General features: G+C 42.1%; 2 protein-coding genes across 3 annotated transcripts; both read left to right on the forward strand.

The window, feature by feature from the left end:
- Nucleotides 1–213: 213 nt before the first annotated feature.
- Nucleotides 214–9,709, forward strand: LOC18010346 (myosin-11). 2 transcript variants are annotated; one of them, XM_024159968.1, is made up of 38 exons: nt 214–675; nt 1,211–1,339; nt 1,433–1,576; nt 1,661–1,806; nt 1,884–2,040; nt 2,129–2,187; nt 2,275–2,434; nt 2,509–2,658; nt 2,739–2,875; nt 2,954–3,100; nt 3,204–3,305; nt 3,379–3,436; nt 3,525–3,626; nt 3,725–3,762; nt 3,858–3,984; nt 4,064–4,234; nt 4,332–4,463; nt 4,573–4,682; nt 4,778–4,838; nt 4,923–5,100; nt 5,209–5,414; nt 5,530–5,649; nt 5,800–5,898; nt 5,989–6,210; nt 6,371–6,510; nt 6,596–6,707; nt 6,807–6,854; nt 6,946–7,200; nt 7,289–7,444; nt 7,754–7,948; nt 8,066–8,209; nt 8,294–8,364; nt 8,458–8,557; nt 8,639–8,695; nt 8,784–8,840; nt 9,106–9,186; nt 9,275–9,357; nt 9,492–9,709. In XM_024159968.1, exons 1-38 carry the CDS (start codon nt 673–675, stop codon nt 9,613–9,615), a joined length of 4,581 nt encoding a protein of 1,526 aa, XP_024015736.1. In that variant the 5' UTR covers nt 214–672; the 3' UTR covers nt 9,616–9,709. The 2 variants fall into 2 exon arrangements, with proteins under 2 accessions (XP_024015736.1, XP_024015742.1); XM_024159974.1 differs by lacking the exons at nt 214–675; nt 1,211–1,339; nt 1,433–1,576; ... (3 more) ...; nt 2,275–2,434; nt 2,509–2,658 and having other exon boundaries at nt 2,740–2,875; nt 2,967–3,100.
- Nucleotides 9,710–11,181: 1,472 nt separating this feature from the next.
- Nucleotides 11,182–13,799, forward strand: LOC112088898 (meiosis-specific protein ASY2-like). Its single transcript, XM_024159287.1, has 4 exons — nt 11,182–12,112; nt 12,195–12,314; nt 12,405–13,039; nt 13,116–13,799. Exons 1-4 carry the CDS (start codon nt 11,182–11,184, stop codon nt 13,797–13,799), a joined length of 2,370 nt encoding a protein of 789 aa, XP_024015055.1.
- The last annotated feature ends 4,967 nt before the right edge of the window (nt 13,800–18,766 follow it).

Here is an 18,766-nt window from a genome sequence, read left to right on the forward strand (position 1 = left end):
ATAACAACTGATTTTTATAATCTCTAAATGAATAACAGAGAAATCTATTAAATCTATTAAGAATGTAAAAATCCACAAACCAATAACTATAGAATCTTAATCTCTAAAAATTTTTATAAATCAAGTCTCCAATAACACTCCTAAAGCGCTTTGGTTACAAAATAAAATAAAAATAAAAACCGAATTACAGAACGAGAAAGAGAAGGAGAGGAGAGAGAGAGTGTGTGCTTCTTATGTGAGAGAAATAGAGAGTGAGAATCGATTAAGAGCCACGAATAGGCGCGAAATCTTAGGGAATAAACTCGGCGAAGAAGAAGAATGGCACTCTCTGAATCATTCATCATTTCCTTTCCCCTCTTTCTCTCCTTCGCTTTCTTCGCTCTTCCTGTTTCTTCGTTTTTTCCCCTCTTCCGATCTGATCCAGGCGATCTCATGAATCGAATTCATGAACCAGTTTTTGGTGAAACGATCGTCTAACTGACCCAAATTCCTGAGTTTTCCGTGGAAATTTGCAGAGTTTTTCGTTCTTTGGTATCGATTTTGATAGACTGAGTGACGCTGAATTGTCTAGGGATTCACACTCCATAGCTTCCTTGTGTAGCAAGCCACTTTCCCATAGATAGGGTTTCATTTACTGAAGCAAAAACTGAACTTTGAATTTGAAGCATCCAAATGGTACGGATTCGTTTAAATTTTCTTGTTATTCTGAAATAAGTTTCTGCAGCTAATTTCTTTAACAATCGTTTATGCAAATCCTTAATTATTATCAGAAGGAATAAATCCTAGAAGTTTTATTAGTTTGAGGTATAGAATTCCATCTCAAAACAGAGATTTTGTTTTTCTTCGATCAGCAGCATTAGGTTTAGACATGGCAAAGTCAAGTGGCGTATACTACAATGTTACAAGAGCTTAACTAGATTTTATCTATGGTGTATACTATAATGTTTCCTTTGATTACCCTCCGGAAATTAGAATGATAGACTTTAACTGATACCGCGTAAATGAGAGAGAAGTGTGTATTTTTGTATAGCTGTTTAAGTACAGTAATGGTGATTAGGTTTCTCTTAATATTGAGAATGAGTTTCTTACTCCTAAGCATTATTCCTGTTAATGTAACAGAATGATGATACCTTCACTGAAGTATCTTCGTACTGATTCAGTTACTAATTTCATTGATTTCACATCTTCGTGTTCTTGGTAAAAACTTCAGGGAACTCCAGTTAACATCATTGTAGGATCTCATGTCTGGATTGAAGACTCAGATGTGGCTTGGATTGATGGGCAAGTTGAGAAAATCAATGGACAAGAAGTTGAGGTTCAAGCCACAAATGGAAAAAAGGCTAGTAATCAATCAAACCGAGTTTAACTTGTTCGAGTTTCGATACCGAAGCTGGTTCTCTAAGTAACTTTTCTTCGTTTTGTGCATGTATAGATCACTGCAAAGTTGTCAAAGATATATCCAAAAGACATGGAAGCACCTGCAGGTGGAGTTGATGACATGACAAAGCTATCTTACTTACACGAGCCCGGTGTTCTTCAGAACTTAAAGATCAGATATGAGCTTAATGAGATTTATGTTAGTATATACCTAAGTATTCTTTGATACTTTTTGAAGTTTAGATTTAATTTTTTCTTGACGGTAAAGTTACTTTCATGACAGACATACACCGGAAACATCCTTATCGCTATTAATCCATTTCAACGACTACCGCACATTTACGATGCCCATATGATGCAACAATACAAAGGAGCACCATTTGGAGAATTAAGTCCTCATGTTTTTGCAGTTGCTGATGTTGCATATAGGTTCTCTTGTTTCCAACCTTATTTTTTCATGAATCTCTTTTGTTTTAGCTGAGACGATGCAATATATGTAAATATAGGGCAATGATCAATGAGGGCAAAAGCAATTCCATTCTGGTAAGTGGTGAGAGTGGAGCAGGAAAAACTGAAACCACTAAGATGCTTATGAGATACCTTGCTTATCTTGGAGGCCGCGCTGTTACAGAAGGCCGGACAGTTGAACAGCAAGTTCTTGAAGTATGATGATCTAAATCAATCTGGATTGTTTTTACGTTTTCTGCGATCTTGATTTCCACCGCGATAATTTCTGCTTGCCTGGTTGCAGTCAAATCCTGTTCTTGAGGCCTTTGGTAACGCCAAAACTGTTAGGAATAACAATTCGAGGTGAAGCAAACATAACATTCGTTGTTAATTTGACTAACAGGTTTTTGTTAGAATTTGAGCTGATGGTTAAGTTTGTTTTTCTTACAGTCGGTTTGGTAAGTTTGTTGAAATCCAATTTGATAAGCAAGGAAGAATATCCGGAGCTGCCGTAAGAACATATCTTCTAGAGAGGTCTCGTGTCTGTCAGATTTCTGATCCCGAACGCAACTACCACTGTTTTTATCTTCTATGTGCTGCACCACAGGAGGTAATAACTCTTTCTTGATTTCTGATATTTCATTGAAATAACTCGGCCAGCATTAACATAATAGCACTAAGCAGGAACTCGAAAAGTATAAGTTGGGTCATCCAAAGACGTTTCATTATCTGAACCAGTCGAAATGCTTCGAACTTGTTGGTGTAAGTGATGCTCATGATTACATTGCGACAAGAAGAGCAATGGATATTGTTGGGATTAGCGAAAAGGAACAGGTATAGGCTTGTGGATGATGAAAGTAATCTTATGATATGATGCAGTTTTGGTTTTTAATATGATAGACTCCCTCCAACAGGAAGCAATTTTCAGAGTGGTTGCTGCAATTCTTCACATTGGCAACATCGAATTTACTAAGGGAAAAGAAGTGGATTCATCGGTTCCTAAGGACGATAAGGCGAAATTTCATCTTAACACAGTTGCAGAACTTCTCATGTAAGTAAACATTTTGTCCCAAGAAGACATGGTGTGTGTCTTCTCAGTACAGGCACTAATAAAGAGGTCTACTTTTAGGTGTGATCTTAAGGATCTTGAAGATGCACTATGTAAACGTGTTATGGTCACACCTGAGGAAGTTATCAAGAGAAGTTTAGATCCACAGAGTGCTGTAATTAGCAGAGATGGTCTCGCTAAGACTATTTATTCGAGGTTGTTTGATTGGTATGTGGCTGGTTTAACAGATCTTTCTGTCACTAATAAAACTACAAACGTTTTGGTGATTTACAGATTTGATTCTAGATTGAATATCACTAGTTCTTTGCAGGTTGGTAGAAAAGATCAACGTCTCAATTGGCCAAGATGCGAATTCTAGATCACTCATTGGAGTCCTCGACATTTACGGATTCGAGAGTTTTAAAACAAATAGGTAAGGAATGTCTGCGCCAAAGCACTCCGCTATATTTTTTTGTTTTTCCTCTGTTAATAGCGTTCTGCTGCAGTTTCGAACAGTTCTGTATTAATTTCACAAATGAGAAGTTGCAGCAACATTTCAATCAGGTAATTTCTCTATTATAGCGGAAGCCATTTCCCTGTGAGCTTCACAGATTAGTCTTTCGGGTTACAAGTTTATTCTTGCTGTTTTCAGCACGTTTTCAAGATGGAGCAAGAGGAATACACAAAAGAAGCAATTGACTGGAGCTACATTGAATTTGTTGACAATCAAGATGTTCTTGATCTTATTGAAAAGGTCACTTCTGATCAAATATCAAATTTAGGACTCGGAAATAAAGATGCAATCTAATATATTTGATCTTTCTCTCTCAATATTTTTTTTCTCATCTGCAGAAACCTGGTGGAATTGTTGCACTCCTTGATGAAGCTTGGTAATATTAGCATTACTCAACTTTAAGATTGTGTATTGTAACATGAGTTATGTTCATTATATCATACTTTTAAAAATGTCTTTTTGGTTCTTCAGCATGTTTCCGAAGTCAACTCATGAAACATTTGCAAACAAGCTTTATCAGACTTTTAAGACCCACAAGAGATTCATCAAGCCAAAACTCTCTCGAACAGATTTCGCCGTTGCCCATTATGCTGGCGAAGTAGGATCTTTTTCTCATCAAGGAAATTTAACAGTCTTATAAGTTTTAGTAGTTCTCATTTTGTGGAATTGCCTTTCAGGTCCAGTATCAGTCTGATCTATTTCTGGACAAAAACAAAGATTATGTGATCCCTGAACATCAAGATTTGCTGGGTGCTTCCAAATGTCCTTTTGTTGTAGGCCTCTTTCCTAAGCTCCCAGAAGAAACATCTAAATCTTCAAAGTTTTCATCCATTGGCTCTCGTTTTAAGGTATATATAGGCTTATTCTCTGATAGTTTTCAGAAATCACTGTTGTTTTTTCCGCGAAAAATGTAAGAGATAAACTTTGGTTTCCCCATTGATGCAGTTGCAACTCCAGCAACTGATGGAAACATTAAACTCTACGGAGCCTCATTACATTAGATGTGTGAAACCCAATAACCTTCTGAAGCCTGCTATATTTGAGAATGTCAACATCATGCAACAACTCCGGTGTGGTGTAAGTATATAGATAGATAAAATTTCCAATTGTAACGTTGTTTCTAGCATTTTGAGTGCTACAAATTTACATCTATCAAACATATAGTGTTGGTTTGTATTCTCTGTAGGGTGTTTTGGAAGCGATAAGAATCAGTTGTGCTGGGTATCCCACTCGTAAACCTTTCTTTGAGTTCATTAACCGTTTTGGACTTCTATCTCCTCAAGCTTTAGAAGGGAAGTAAGTGAATAACATTCCGCTTTATCGATCCATATGTTATTGCTAATCTTTGGAGATTAAATTAGTGTATACCAATCTGACTTGTTCATGAACAGCTACGACGAGAAGGTTGCATCGAAAAAGATCTTAGATAATATTGGACTCAAAGGATATCAGGTATTGATTCTACAATAGAATATGGTTCAATGATCGAATAGTGCAAGTGAAATGTATTTTCATATATACGTTTGGGGAATGCAGATTGGTAAAACAAAGGTGTTTTTAAGGGCGGGCCAGATGGCTGAACTCGACGCAAGAAGAGCTCAGGTTCTTAGTGGTGCTGCAAAAAAAATTCAAAGACGAATACGGACTCATCAGGCCCGGAAACGGTTCATTTTACTAAGAGAAGCTACCATATCTCTCCAAGCTTTATGCAGAGGTGAACCATCTGATTCATCTTATACTATCATAGTCCCTATCTTGCGACCTCATAATGAATGATTTTCAAGATGTGAGATACTTAGATGAGTTTTTGCAAAAATTACAGGAAGACTTTCCTCTAAACTTTACGAAAACTTGAGAAGACAAGCTGCTGCTGTGAAGATTCAGAAGAATGCTCGGAGATACCATACTAGAAAATCGTATAAAAAACTCCATGTAGCGGCGCTTGTTGTACAAACCGGTTTAAGAGCAATGGCTGCTCATAAACAATTCAGATTCAGGAAGCAAACAAAGGCTGCTACAAAAATTCAGGTTTGTATTTTTTGTGGGAACTAATAATACATTTTACTAGCTTATTTAATTGTCCAGTTAGTTTTGTGTTGTCGCGTGTTTCAGTAATGCATTGATTGATGTTATTAAATTTCAGGCTCAGTGGCGTTGTCACAGGGAAACATTGTACTACAAGAAGCTTAAGAAAGGAGTGATCTTGTCTCAGACACGTTGGAGAGGCAGACTTGCAAAGAGAGAACTTCGAAAGCTCAAAATGGTACATGAGTGTACTTTGTGATGCCACTTCTAGGGAAATTGAAGATGAAATACAGAGACACTGTGTTTTTTTGCCATGCTTCGACTATAGATAAGCTGTGATCTTGGAGTTAATTATCTGAACATACTCAACATTTTTTGTTATCTTCAGGCTTCGAGGGAAACAGGCGCACTAAAAGAGGCAAAGGATATGCTTGAAAAGAAAGTCGAAGAACTCACATACCGTGTGCAGTTGGAGAAACGCTTAAGGGTATATAATACTGAAATATGATATTTAAGAGTTTTCGTTCGGATCTTATTGAAGGAAACATATAACGAGAATTGTCTATATGTTTTGCAGGTTGACCTTGAAGAAGAAAAGAATCAGGAGATAACAAAACTGCAGAGTTCCATGGAGGAAATGCGGAAGAAAGTGGATGAAACAAATGTACAGCTTCTTAAGGAACGTGAAGCTGCAAAGAAGGCCATTGAAGAAGCGCCTCCAGTTGTCACAGAAACGCAAGTCGTAGTTGAAGATACCCAGAAGATTGAGGCATTGACAGAAGAAGTGGAAGGTCTAAAGGTAATATACTAGGAGTAGCTACTACCTACTGGTCTCAATTTAAATCACTCGTGGCCAAATTGTGAAGATAACTATTGTTCATTAACAGTTTTGAAATCGAGTCTTAGTCTATGTTACAAATGACTGTATTAAGCATCAGTATTCATTTGTATTACAACAGGCTAATCTTGAACAAGAGAAACAAAGAGCCGATGACGCGGTAAGAAAATTCGATGAATCTCAAGAGTCTAATGAAGACAGAAAGAAAAAGTTGGAAGAATCAGAGAAAAAAGTTCAGCTTCTACAAGAATCTGTGACAAGGTAAGACTATATCAAGAAAGTTGTAATGATTATATATGTATACACATGATTCTGCTGCACTGAAAGTTGTAATCAATATGGTCAGGTTGGAGGAAAAATGCAACAATTTAGAATCAGAGAATAAAGTTTTACGACAACAAGCTGTGTCCATTGCACCAAATAAGTTTCTCTCTGGCCGGTCCAGGTCGATTTTACAGGTAAGGATAGTTTATAACCTATAAATGAAATTATAGGTTTCCATATTTTTTTTTTTCTGTCTGAACTCTGAAGGTAATGACTTGATAAAAATAAAACAGAGAGGTTCGGAGAGCGGTCACCTATCAGTCGATGCGAGGCCAAGTCTGGTTAGTACTTAGTACATCTCGATCAAGATCGTCTTGGATGTGGGATCAATTGTCTCATTCTTCAGTTTGGGTATTATTTTATTTGAATCAGGATCTGCATAGTCATTCAATTAACCATAGGGATCACTCTGAAGTGGATGATAAGCCACAGAAATCATTAAACGAGAAGCAACAAGAAAACCAAGAGCTGCTTATCCGCTGCATCGTTCAACATTTGGGTTTCCAGGGGAAGCGACCCATCACAGCATGTATCATATACAAATGCTTATTGCAATGGCGGTCATTCGAAGTCGAAAGAACTAGTGTATTTGATCGGATTATTCAGACAATAGGACATGCTATTGAGGTTCGTTTTGGAGCTACCTTACTATTTTAGGAATCAGTGATTGCAAGTGTGTTTGTAAAAGATTCCTTTTTTTTTTCCTTTGTTTCAGACGCAAGATAACAACGATTTACTAGCATATTGGTTATCCAATGCCTCGACGTTGCTTTTACTACTCCAACGTACGCTTAAAGCAAGTGGTGCAGCAGGGATGGCTCCACAACGTCGTCGCTCATCTTCTGCCACTCTCTTTGGGAGGATGACTCAGGTGTGTTTGGCATACTAAGAACTACTACCTCCGTTTCATTATAACCGTCGTTTTAGAGATTTCACACGCATTAAATAAAAATTTGAACTTAACTTTTATCATACCTTCAGTTACTTTTATCATACCTTCAGTTAATACACTAATAAAGATCCTGTTTCTATTTAATAAGCTAATATAAAATGGATAAATGGAGTTTTGTTTTGAAGTATGCATTAACGACACCTTTTATGAAACAATAACATAAAATATGAGGAAACAGAGTCATCATTTCGAATGTATCTTAAATTGTCAATGTCAACCTTTATCTAGAGTTTTCGTGGGGCACCACAAGGTGTGAATCTTAGCATGATAAACGGTGGAGTGGATACCTTAAGGCAAGTCGAGGCGAAATACCCAGCTCTACTCTTCAAGCAGCAACTAACAGCTTATGTTGAAAAGATATACGGAATGATTCGAGATAACTTGAAGAAAGAGATTTCTCCTCTCCTCGGATTATGTATTCAGGTATATATATATATATATATATATATATATATATATATATATACATCGGTTACATGTACAAGCAACCGTGCGTGCATTCGTCACTGAAATTTAAAAATCTTACCTGTGTTGCTATAGGCACCAAGAACATCAAGGGCGAGTTTAGTGAAAGGAGCATCTCGTTCTGTTGGCAATTCTGCAGCTCAGCAAGCATTGATCGCGCATTGGCAAGGAATTGTAAAGAGTCTTACAAACTTCCTTAATACTCTGAAGTCGAACCACGTGAGTCCCGAATTTAGTCGTATGAGAGATTCCATGAGTATCAAAATTACTTCTATTTGACCATTGCGAACTCTTTTCTTATAGGTTCCTCCATTCTTGGTCCGGAAGGTGTTTACGCAGATATTCTCGTTCATCAATGTTCAACTATTTAACAGGTTCTTACCATCTTATTCCCATTTGATGTTTTTTCTCTCAAACATTGTCTTTTTTGTGTGTGTTAATAACGCATTTTCATATCGTCCTTACAGCCTTTTGTTAAGACGGGAATGTTGCTCGTTTAGCAATGGGGAATACGTGAAAGCAGGATTGGCTGAATTGGAGCACTGGTGTTACAAGGCAACAGATGAGGTAACCTTTATATATATAACTACACGATGATATTTTCACGCTCATAAACTAACTTGCCTAAGACCAAAACTGCCATTGCAGTACGCGGGTTCTTCTTGGGATGAGCTGAAGCATATCAGACAAGCCATCGGGTTTTTGGTACCTTTCATTATTATTCTATAAACTTCAGACTCGGTCTCTCAGGGTAATACCAAAATTCATCACATCTTTGTATAAAAAAATGCAGGTCATACACCAAAAACCTAAAAAAACCTTGGACGAGATAAGTCATGATCTATGTCCGGTAAGTGCATTTAATTCTTTGATAGTAGAAATTAGAAAGTAAAGTGTAGAGTTAAGTGGGTAGTGGTCTAGTAGTAATTGGGTGTCTACAAGGTCAATAATTCATCTCCATTTGGGAGGGTGATTTGGTATTAACAACGGCTAGCCCCGAGCATTGGTAGACATTATGGGCCAAAGGCGCGAAACTTCTAAAGGTTTTTTTTTAAAAAACGAGTAAAAGTGTGTGGACAAGTTTGATGTCTGATGAAATTGGGTTGATTTTGCAGGTACTCAGTATACAGCAGCTATACCGAATAAGTACGATGTACTGGGACGATAAGTACGGAACTCATAGCGTATCACCAGACGTAAGTTGATTTTGTATTATCAACTGTGAGATTATCTATGATACAAGATAGCAAATTTAGTAAGTTTTGGTACTTTGTGGGTTTATAGGTGATAGCAAATATGAGGGTGCTAATGACAGAAGATTCAAATAATGCTGTTAGCAACTCTTTTTTATTGGATGATGATTCCAGGTACTCTTAGATGGGTTTGCTATTTAACTAGTTAGATGTCTACCAATTTTCATTTACTTAATTTATTCTCCATTTTTTCCTGATTTACCAAAGTTGACTTTTTATATAAACTATGGATTTTTCTTTCTTGGCAGCATTCCATTCTCAGTTGATGATCTTTCGAAATCAATGGAGAAGATTGAGATTGGAGATGTAGAACCACCACCTCTCATTCGAGAGAATTCTGGTTTTAGCTTTCTATTGCCATGTTCTGACTAAATAAAATCATACCTAGCTTATTTGCTTTATAGACATGAAGAAAAAAGACATATTTTATTCATTAAATTTTTGATTTACGTAGGCATATGTAACTACATCGCTAGAATGGTTCAATAATTTTACACCAACACTGCGTAGTTGTGGAGCTTTTAAATAGAGGTGCTAAAATAAGTTTAATTTTGATCATATCCGAGGAATACAAACTGTCTTAAGCTGGTCTAACCTGGTGGACTATTAGTCGGAGTCCGACCAGAAATCAAATCGTGTGAAAAATAAATATATGTTTGTTTGACTGAGCTGCTTCCGGTAGATCGGACTAAGAAACACATATTAAGAGTTAGGAAATACAAACCAAAAGAGATTGTTTCAAGGTTCAAAGAAATCATAACAGCAGTGCATTATGATTTATGAATAAAAGTTAAAAAAAAATGTAGGCGACAACCCAACCAAAACAGCAATCGACCACTTAGCTACAACAACAACAACAATCGTCAACCACGTCGAGATTTGGATTTGAGCATTGATAGTCTGATGTCTGAACGATGAGGTTTGTTAATACGTGAATATCGACAAGGGGTAAACCAGTACTTTAGATCGGTAAACTCGGTTTTATTAGATCGAATTGAGAGAATACAACTGAGTTCGGTTATCAAGTAAATAATAACGAATTAAGACTTTATGAAACTAAGAATCTAGCATAATGAGTTCTCCGTCTCTAAGTCTTCTCTAGAATATCATGTGTTCTCTGGTGTCGATTCATCTTCCTTTATATATATCCTCTGGGTCGGTCATCGAGTGCGTCTTCAGCGATATGGGACCGAGAGGACTTTCCTTTTCTCTCGGTCCTTTTCCTTTTCTCGTAGCAGTTTCCTTTTCCCATTGGGAAACTTTCCATTCTTGACCGAACTCGAGAAACTCCTCGGTTCCTTCGAGAAGCTTCTCGCCGACCTCGGCTTAATGGGCTGTATTCGGCCCAAGTTTTTACTCGGCCCAGTCTTCCCGGTACATTCCTTCGTGAACCGGGCTTACGTTACGCCGAATCTCGGTTTGTACCGGAGAAAACCGGGGTGCGGTTTTCACCTCCAACAGTTAGCCCCCCCTCAGTTCGACGAAAGGAGGTGATTTTTAGTCGAACTCATCTGATCCAAAGTAAATCACAAACTGAGATCGGTTAACTGCAATCGATTCGCATTCCCGGACATTTCGCACCCTGTCTTCAATGAGGCGCGTGAATTCCGGAATTTCGTGAAAATCGAGGAACCACGATTCCCACTGTTTATAAGGGAATTTCTCCTCCTCGCATTCATTATTCTCGCTCAAGCATATATAAGGTACGCTGCTCTCCCTTCTCTCTAGATTTTGTTTCTCTTTCTAGTTTTTATTTGTAGTTTTCTCTCATTTCTTCAACTTCCGCCGCCGCAAAACCTTCGATTTTTCCGATCAATCTTCAAATTTCCCGTTCGATCTTCGAATTCTCCGATCAATCTTCAATCTCTTCAGGTTGATCTTCAAACTGTTCTTCATTCTTCTTAGATCTCTTTTCGACTCTTTCCTTCCGAACTCAAAATGTCTTCTAGCTCTTCGATCAACTCCTCTTCTAACCAGATTTTACCGGAAGATCGTCGCGAGTCTTCCGAACCGAGCTCTTGCTCTTCAAATCCTCATTCAACGAGCTCATCCAACAAGGAGAGTAATCCCCCGCAATTGATCCGTAAAAACTCTAGATTGGTCGGCGCGAGCAGTAGCCGATCTCGACCGCGAGTTGAAGCTACCGAACAGCTGGCTACAGAGACTCGCGAAACGGGAGCTCGAACTGGGCCGAACGTCGACGGTATCGACCACGAGATCGAGGAGATCGAGGAACTTGAAGAGGAAAATCCTGAGGAAGACGCTACCGAAGCAGGAGTCGCCGAGGATAATCTTGAAGCAGTGAATCATGCTTCACCACCGCTTCCAAAGCGAAGGGTCTTTCGCCCCAACAACGTGCCATCTTCTTCCGTTACTCCGGGTGCTGTTCAGGCCGTGCTTGAAGAAAATGGGCTCCCGGACCAAATCGTTTTCATAATTCCAGAAGCTGGAGATCGGCCGTGGGACGTCCCCGAAGGCTTCCTCTGTGTCTACTTGACATATTTTACGCAGTGCGGGCTCTCGCTTCCTATCCCCTCTCGTCTTCTCGGATACTGCAATCGGCGTGGCGTAGCTCTCACACAGGTGATGCCGGCCTCGATAACGAACTATGTAGGGTTCGTTACCTTGTGCGATGAGCTCGGTGAAATCCCCTCTAGTCGATTGTTTGAGGATCTCTTCTCGGTCAACATCCACAAGTCTAAGGAGTGGTTCTTCGCAGCGAACGCCAAACCGAGGAAGAACATCGTCACTGGGGCTAAACCCAGTAAATTCAATGACTGGGAATCCCTGTACTTCTTCCTTGAGATGAACGATCTCACAGTCAGTAATTCTGACATCCCGACTCAATCGGAGTGGAAGATTCCGATCGGTAGATTTAGATGATCTTACACTTAGCTGTTTTTCTTATTAACTTTGTATCTTGCTAATACTCCTTTGATTAATCTTTGCAGGTCGTCATCTCCCGAGCATTATTCTCAACTCCGGACTCACATCTGAGTTCGAAGCAGCTTTCAGCGAAGCCGGTAAACGTCGTTGGCCTGAACTGTGGGAAGAGATTCTTCAGCGCCGAGGTAAGAAAGCAGGTTCGACTATTGAGTTCAGTTTTATTTATTTTATTCTGAGTTTATTCTGAACTCCTCCTTGACATATTTCCATTATAGCTTCTGTTCGAGAACCGAAACCGCGGAAACCAAAGGCTCGAGCTAACAAGCCCCGAGCCGCTCCAAGACGAAAGGCGCCTAAATCGCGAGCCCAACAAACCCAAACTGCCAGGATGCTCTCACTGGACGAGATCGCAACCCTATTTGATGAAGAGGAGCCGAACGTCGCAGATCCGACTCCTATCCCTGCCAACGAAGGGACCAACGAGCAGCCTGATGAACTGCCGCCTGTTGCGAACTCCCCTGACCTAGCTGGTCAGAAGAAGCTGAAGAAGAAGAAGTCTTCAAAGAAGATTAAGAAGATTGAAGACTCTTCTCGGGCGCAGGACGCTCCCGCTGAGCTCGAGGCACCAACGGCTGTGGCGTCAGACCTCGCTCTTTCTCAAGATCGAGCTGAGGCTTCTCATTCTCGAAAGAGACAAGCTGGAGACCGCGCCGAGGGTTCTCCAGAACCAGAGCCAGCGAAGAGGGCGAAGGTCTGCTTCGACTATGATGAGGAGACTCCTTTCGAGGAGAACATCGATGCCTGCGCCGATCTCTACCATAAGATATCTTCTCAGGTCCCGAGTCTCCCGGCAGTGGCTGAGCTCCGTTTCCCTAATATGTACAAGGGGATCGCACGTACAACTGCCGTGGTAATTTCCTTGCTTCTTCTCTTGATTTTAATATTTTTCTAAGTATGAGTTCTAACTCTTGTTTCGCTTTGCGCAGCTCGCCAGTCAGACCAATAATTTGGTGGCGGCGTACGAAGTAGCTCTTTATGACGAGCAAGTTAGGGTTGCTGAGCTCGAGGAGAGGGTCTCCAAAGCGGAAGAGCGTCTTGCCACCGAGCTCCAAATCAATGACACTCTCCACTCTTCGGTTGATCTGCTAAAGCAAGAGAGTGCAGAGCTGAAGGCAGTGAGAAAAGAGCTGACCGAGGCCCAAAACATGCTCGCCCAAGAGTTCGAGAAAGATCAGGAGCGGCTGCGGGCCTTGGTGAACCACTGGAAGGGTCGAGCTAGGATCGTTCACGCACAAGGTTTCTATCGTTTAGAGAAGGTGATCCGCAGCTTGGACGACGCCGATCGAGCCCGCAAGCCCTACTTGGTGGTCAACCAGCTCACTAGAGTTCTCGGCTTCATTAAGCAACTGAAGAAGAAAGGTTTGTACGAGGTCCCGCCAGAGATGGTTGCCGACATCGAGGCGAAGCATGCTAAGGCGTTGGAAGACTTTCGTGCCATCGATGCTTGCGTTCTCACCGAGGAGGATAAGCGAATGTCTCCGTTCGCGGAAGAAGATGATGTTCCGGTGGCTGTGACCCAGAGCGCGCAAGATCCTGCGAGAGGCGAGCAGTTTGGTTCGAACGAGGATATGCTCAACGCCGATCGAGCTGCTACTTCAAATACTGCTTAGTCTTTCCTTTCTCTTCTTTTGACTCGAACTCATTTGCCCTTTCATGGGTTTATTTTGCTTGTAATACTTTATTTCCGAACCCTTGGTGGGTTCTTGAACTTATTTGCCTCTCGGGAGGCTTTTAATTATATGCTCGTTTCTTTTTTGCCTATTTTGATTACTTTAGAAAGAATCTTTCAAGTAATAGATCGGTATCTAATTTGAACTTTTACTTTATTTCGTCGGTAACGACTTGTGATAATATCTAAGTACTAGATCGGTACATAGTAGATGCTGTTTGAACATAATTTTATCTTTTGATAGCGAATTGCAATAATTCGGCTTACGTTTTGCGAGTGTTGCGAACTCGGCTTACGGTGCGAATCTGAGGAGTTCGGCTTATTGTGCGAGCATTTGAACTCGGCCTGAGGAACCCAAGTGAACTGTGTCATACTGGAAGAGTGAATTAATTCGAACTCCTGTTAACGCACGAAACGAGTTCAAGGTTTTTCTAAGTCGAACCTAAGTATGCGAGATGTGCTCGACTTATTGTTCTTGGTGACTTAGAAATTTAACTGCGGGACTGGCCCTGGCTTTTGATATGTGGTTTTACCACGGCACCATGTGGGTGCTTGCGAGACGGATCTCGGCTTTTTAAGTTTGCATTCATGTGGAATGCTATCGAACAACTGGCCAGGAAGTCGATGTAAGAACAAGGAGTTCGGTATCTTGTAATTTCCGAACTAGAACTTAGACGTTTATGACTTAATAAAATTTTATTGATGTTATAGCTGGACTCGGTAACGAGCTGCCTACGTACCCTTTAAAGGGATCAAGCCATTCGTAGTTCTAAGTACAAAAATGCTTTTTTGCTCCGACTAAGTAGTTCGAAGGCCCTTAGTATCGGGCCTAATAATTGTATCGGTTGAGATGCATTGAGTTCCAAGATCGCGGGATTGGAGTTCCGTCCAACTTTATCAGTTGATAAACGCCGGGTTTAACAACTTACATCACTTGGTATGGGCCTTCCCAGTTCGTGCCGAGTTTTCCTGCGTTCTTTTCTTCTGTGTTTTGATAGACCTTGCGAAGTACGAGATCACCATCTTCAAAGTGACGGCCTTTAACCTTCTTGTTATAGTAACGAGCTGCCAGTTGTTGGTAGTTTTGTATCCGGAGTAATGCTCGTTCGCGGTGTTCTTCGACTAAGTCGATTGTGTCGAGCATCATGCAGTTATTTGCGTCGGGTTGCTGGGTAAGCATGGTTCGGCGAATACTTGGGACATTGAGTTCGGCTAGGCACATAGCTTCTGTACCATATGCAAGGAAGAAAGGTGATTGACCGGTCAAACGTCGTGGTGTAGTTCGGTGAGACCAGAAGATACCATCAAGCTCGTCCGCCCAAGTTCCCTTAGTGGTATCGAGTCACTTCTTTAGACCTTCGATAATGGTTTTGTTCGTGGCTTCGGCTTACCCGTTTCCTTGCGGGTATCTCGGGTTAGAGAAACTTAGTCGGATTTTCCACTTGGCGCAAAAATCTGTGAAGATTATCGAAGTAAACTGGGTTCCGTTGTCCGTAACGATCTCGTACGGGACTCCGTGTCGGCAGATGATAAACTTCCAGACGAACTTCTTGACATCGATTCCATGAATCTCGGGGTATGCCTCGGCTTCGACCGATTTGGTGAAGTAGTCCGTGACGACCAGAACGTATTGCTTCTGAGTCGTAGATCGGCGAAAATAACCGATGATGTCCATTGCCCAGCGCATGAAAGGATATGGTGCGGTCGAGGTCATCAAGAGCTCGGTAGGAAGGTTGATCATTGGGCCGTGTCGTTGGCACTTCTCGCAGCGTGCTGTATACTTTTCGCAGTCAGACATCATAGTAGGCCAGTAGTAGCCAGCTTTTTTGATCTTGAACGCCAAAGACCGAGCTCCGGAGTGATTCCCTCCTTCTCCTTCATGAACTTTCTGCATTACTTCCATGATTTCGTTGCCATCTGAACACAAGTTAAGAGTACACCGGACGCATCCCATCTGAGGAGAGTGCCCTTAATGACCACATATCGAGCTGCTCGAGCGTTAAGGCGTCGAGCTGCCCATTTATCTGCGGGGACCGTTCCATCTCCAATGTAGCCCACAATTTCTAAGGTCCAATCTTCGGGCTCGTCTTCACCTTCGGCTTCGATATCGATTGGAATATGTTGGCCTTCGGACTCATCTCCGAGATCAGATCCGGTGTCATCTTGTTTGTCCGAGTTGGTGTTAAGATCGGTGACGACCTCTCTGGGTTTCGTCTTTCGGGTGAGAGGTGGAGCGAGATTGGGTTGGGCTTCGTAATCACGTCGTCGTGTAATGATGTTGCAGTTTGGAGCAGGCTCGATATTTGGTCGCTCGATTGCCGCGATTGGGATAGTTCACCGAAGATCGGGATCAGAATTAGTCACGAGAGCGGCTAAGACATCGGCGGTTGCATTCTCATCACGAGGTATCTTTGTAAGCTCGAAGGTTGAGAACTCCGAAGCAACATCCATAAGGACTTTGAGGTACGCGTCCATGCGGTCATTCTTGGCCTCGTATTCGCCGTGAAATTGGTTAGCCACAAGTTGAGAGTCGCAGTAGGCGTGTACGTGCTCGGCACCAATATTTTTGGCAAGTCGTAGTCCGGCAATCAATGCTTCGTATTCGGCTTCATTGTTGGACGCCGGGAAGCCAAGGCGGAATGATTGTTCGATAACCTCTCCTTCGGGAGATTTGAGACAAATCCCGACGCCGGATCCTTTATGGGATGAGGAGCCATCGGCGTGGAGAATCCAAGGTTGTATGACAGGATTAGCTTCGACGAGCTCAGTGGGAGTTCGACCAAGAAATCCGCCAGGACTTGAGACTTCGTTGCCGTTCTTCCTCGGTATTCGATGTCATACTCGCTAAGTTCAATGGCACACTTGGCGAGTCGTCCGGATTGACTTGGCTATGGAGGAAAGTGCGAAGAGGGTAGTCGGTTAGGACAACGATCGAGTGAAACTGGAAATACGGGCGTAACTTCCTCGCGGAAATAACCACGGCAAAGGCGAATTTCTCCAAGGTCGGGTAACGATACTCCGACCCATCAAGGGATTTACTTGTGTAGAAAATTGGCTTCTGCTCGCCACAATCTTCTCGAACAAGAACACTGCTGACCGCGAACTCCGAAATTGCGATGTAGAGATAAAGTGTCTCGCCGGTTTTGGGTTTGAATAAGACTGGCGGCGTAGACAAGTATTTCTTTAGTTCAGCAAAAGCTTCTTCGCACTTCTCATTCCACTCGAGATGTTTGTTACCGCGAAGAAGTTGGTAGAAAGGTAAGCACTTGTCTGTCGATCTGGATATAAATCGATTCAATGCTGCAATACGTCCGGTGAGTCGCTGAACTTCGCGTTTGGTTGTCGGACGCTCTCACTGGATTAGCTTCAATGCCTCGCCGTGTGACTATATATCCGAGGAACTCTCCTGATGTTACACCGAATGTACACTTAGTGGGATTAAGCTTCATGTCATACTGGTCCAAAATATCGAAGCATGTGCGAAGATGACCGACGTGATCGGAAGCGACGAGCGAGTTCACGAGCATATCGTCAATGTAAACTTCCATAGTTCGCTCGAGCTGGCTTGCGAACATCCGGTTCACCAGTCGTTGGTATGTTGCTCTAGCATTCTTCAGGCCAAAAGGCATGACCTTATAGCAGTATATGCCGCGGTCCGTGATGAACGATGTCTTTTCCCGATCTTGCGGATGCATAAGAATCTGATTGTATCCGGAGAATGCGTCCATAAACGAGAATAGTTCGTTCCCGGCAGTTGCTTCCACGAGGCGGTTGATATGAGGCAAAGGAAAGCTATCTTTCGGACATGCCTTATTGAGATCGGTAAAGTCGACGCAAATCCTCCATTTGCCGTTCTTTTTCTTAACGACTACGGGATTTGCTAACCAATCAGGATATTTGACCTCAGTAATAGATCCTGCTTTAAGCAACCGCTCGACCTCGTCATTGATGGCTTGTGCCTTCTCTGGTCCGAGCTTTCGGCGTTTCTGTTTGATCGGTTTGTATGTTGGATCGATGTTAAGCTCGTGACACACGATCTGTGGGTCAATCCCGGGCACATATTCTACCGACCATGCGAAGGTTGACGAATGATGTTTCAGAAAGTGGATGAGTGGTTCGCGGATGTGTGGGTCGAGTTCGGCGCCGATTCCGACTTGACGCTCTGGCCTCAGTTCGTCGATGCAAACTTGAACGATCGATTCGTGCTTAGGTTTTGTCTGCTGGACAACGAGCTCGTTCGTCGGTCCTAACGAACTGATGACACAAGCTTGGTTGGCCGAATGAAGTTTGCATTCGTTTATGTAGCATGATCGATCGACGACTTGGTTTCCTCGGAGAGTGTAGACACCGTCGGGAGTCGGGAACTTCAGGCATTGATGGTATGTCGAGGCGACCGCCTTCATCGCGTGTAACCAAGGCGTACCGAGAATAGCGTTGTAGATCGCCGGTTTGTCGAGGATGAGGAACAGGATAATTTTGGCGACTCCACCGAGGTAGATCGGGATGTTGACCATGCCGACCGTCATGCAGCGTTCTCCATCGAAACCTGTAAGTGGCTAGATAAAAGGCTCAATCCTATCTGATGATAAATCGAGCTGATCCAGTGCTTCCTTGAAGATAATGTTAACCGAACTGCCTGTATCGACCAAAATGCGGCTAACTTCGACGTCATCGAGAAGTAGTTCGACGACGAGGGCATCGTTATGTGGTTTATGCAACCCGATTGTGTCGGCCTCGGTAAATACCAAAGGCGTTCCCTTCGGCGGTTTGTGCGGGACTTTGGGCGCGCTGGCGGCCTGTCTACTATATTCTTTGATAGCGCAAACCAAGTAGCTGCAAGCCTCGATGGCTCCCATTATCATGTTGACGCGTTTTCTTGCTTTGGGAGCGTGGTTCTCTTGTGTTTGG

This window comes from Eutrema salsugineum, unplaced genomic scaffold (genome assembly GCF_000478725.1).
Source record: "Eutrema salsugineum unplaced genomic scaffold, Eutsalg1_0 scaffold_8, whole genome shotgun sequence".
NCBI lineage: Eukaryota > Viridiplantae > Streptophyta > Magnoliopsida > Brassicales > Brassicaceae > Eutrema > Eutrema salsugineum.

Excerpts from the sequence above, each read along its gene's own strand:
- LOC18010346 (XM_024159968.1), top strand. Across the intron at positions 1,807-1,883 it reads GTTGCTGATGTTGCATATAG|GGCAATGATCAATGAGGGCA; the intron begins GTTCTCTTGTTT and ends ATGTAAATATAG. Across the intron at positions 3,306-3,378 it reads GAGAGTTTTAAAACAAATAG|TTTCGAACAGTTCTGTATTA; the intron begins GTAAGGAATGTC and ends GTTCTGCTGCAG.
- LOC112088898 (XM_024159287.1), top strand. The coding sequence starts at position 11,182 with ATGTCTTCTAGCTCTTCGATCAACTCCTCTTCTAACCAGATTTTACCG. Across the intron at positions 12,113-12,194 it reads GGAGTGGAAGATTCCGATCG|GTCGTCATCTCCCGAGCATT; the intron begins GTAGATTTAGAT and ends TAATCTTTGCAG. Across the intron at positions 13,040-13,115 it reads TCGCACGTACAACTGCCGTG|CTCGCCAGTCAGACCAATAA; the intron begins GTAATTTCCTTG and ends CGCTTTGCGCAG.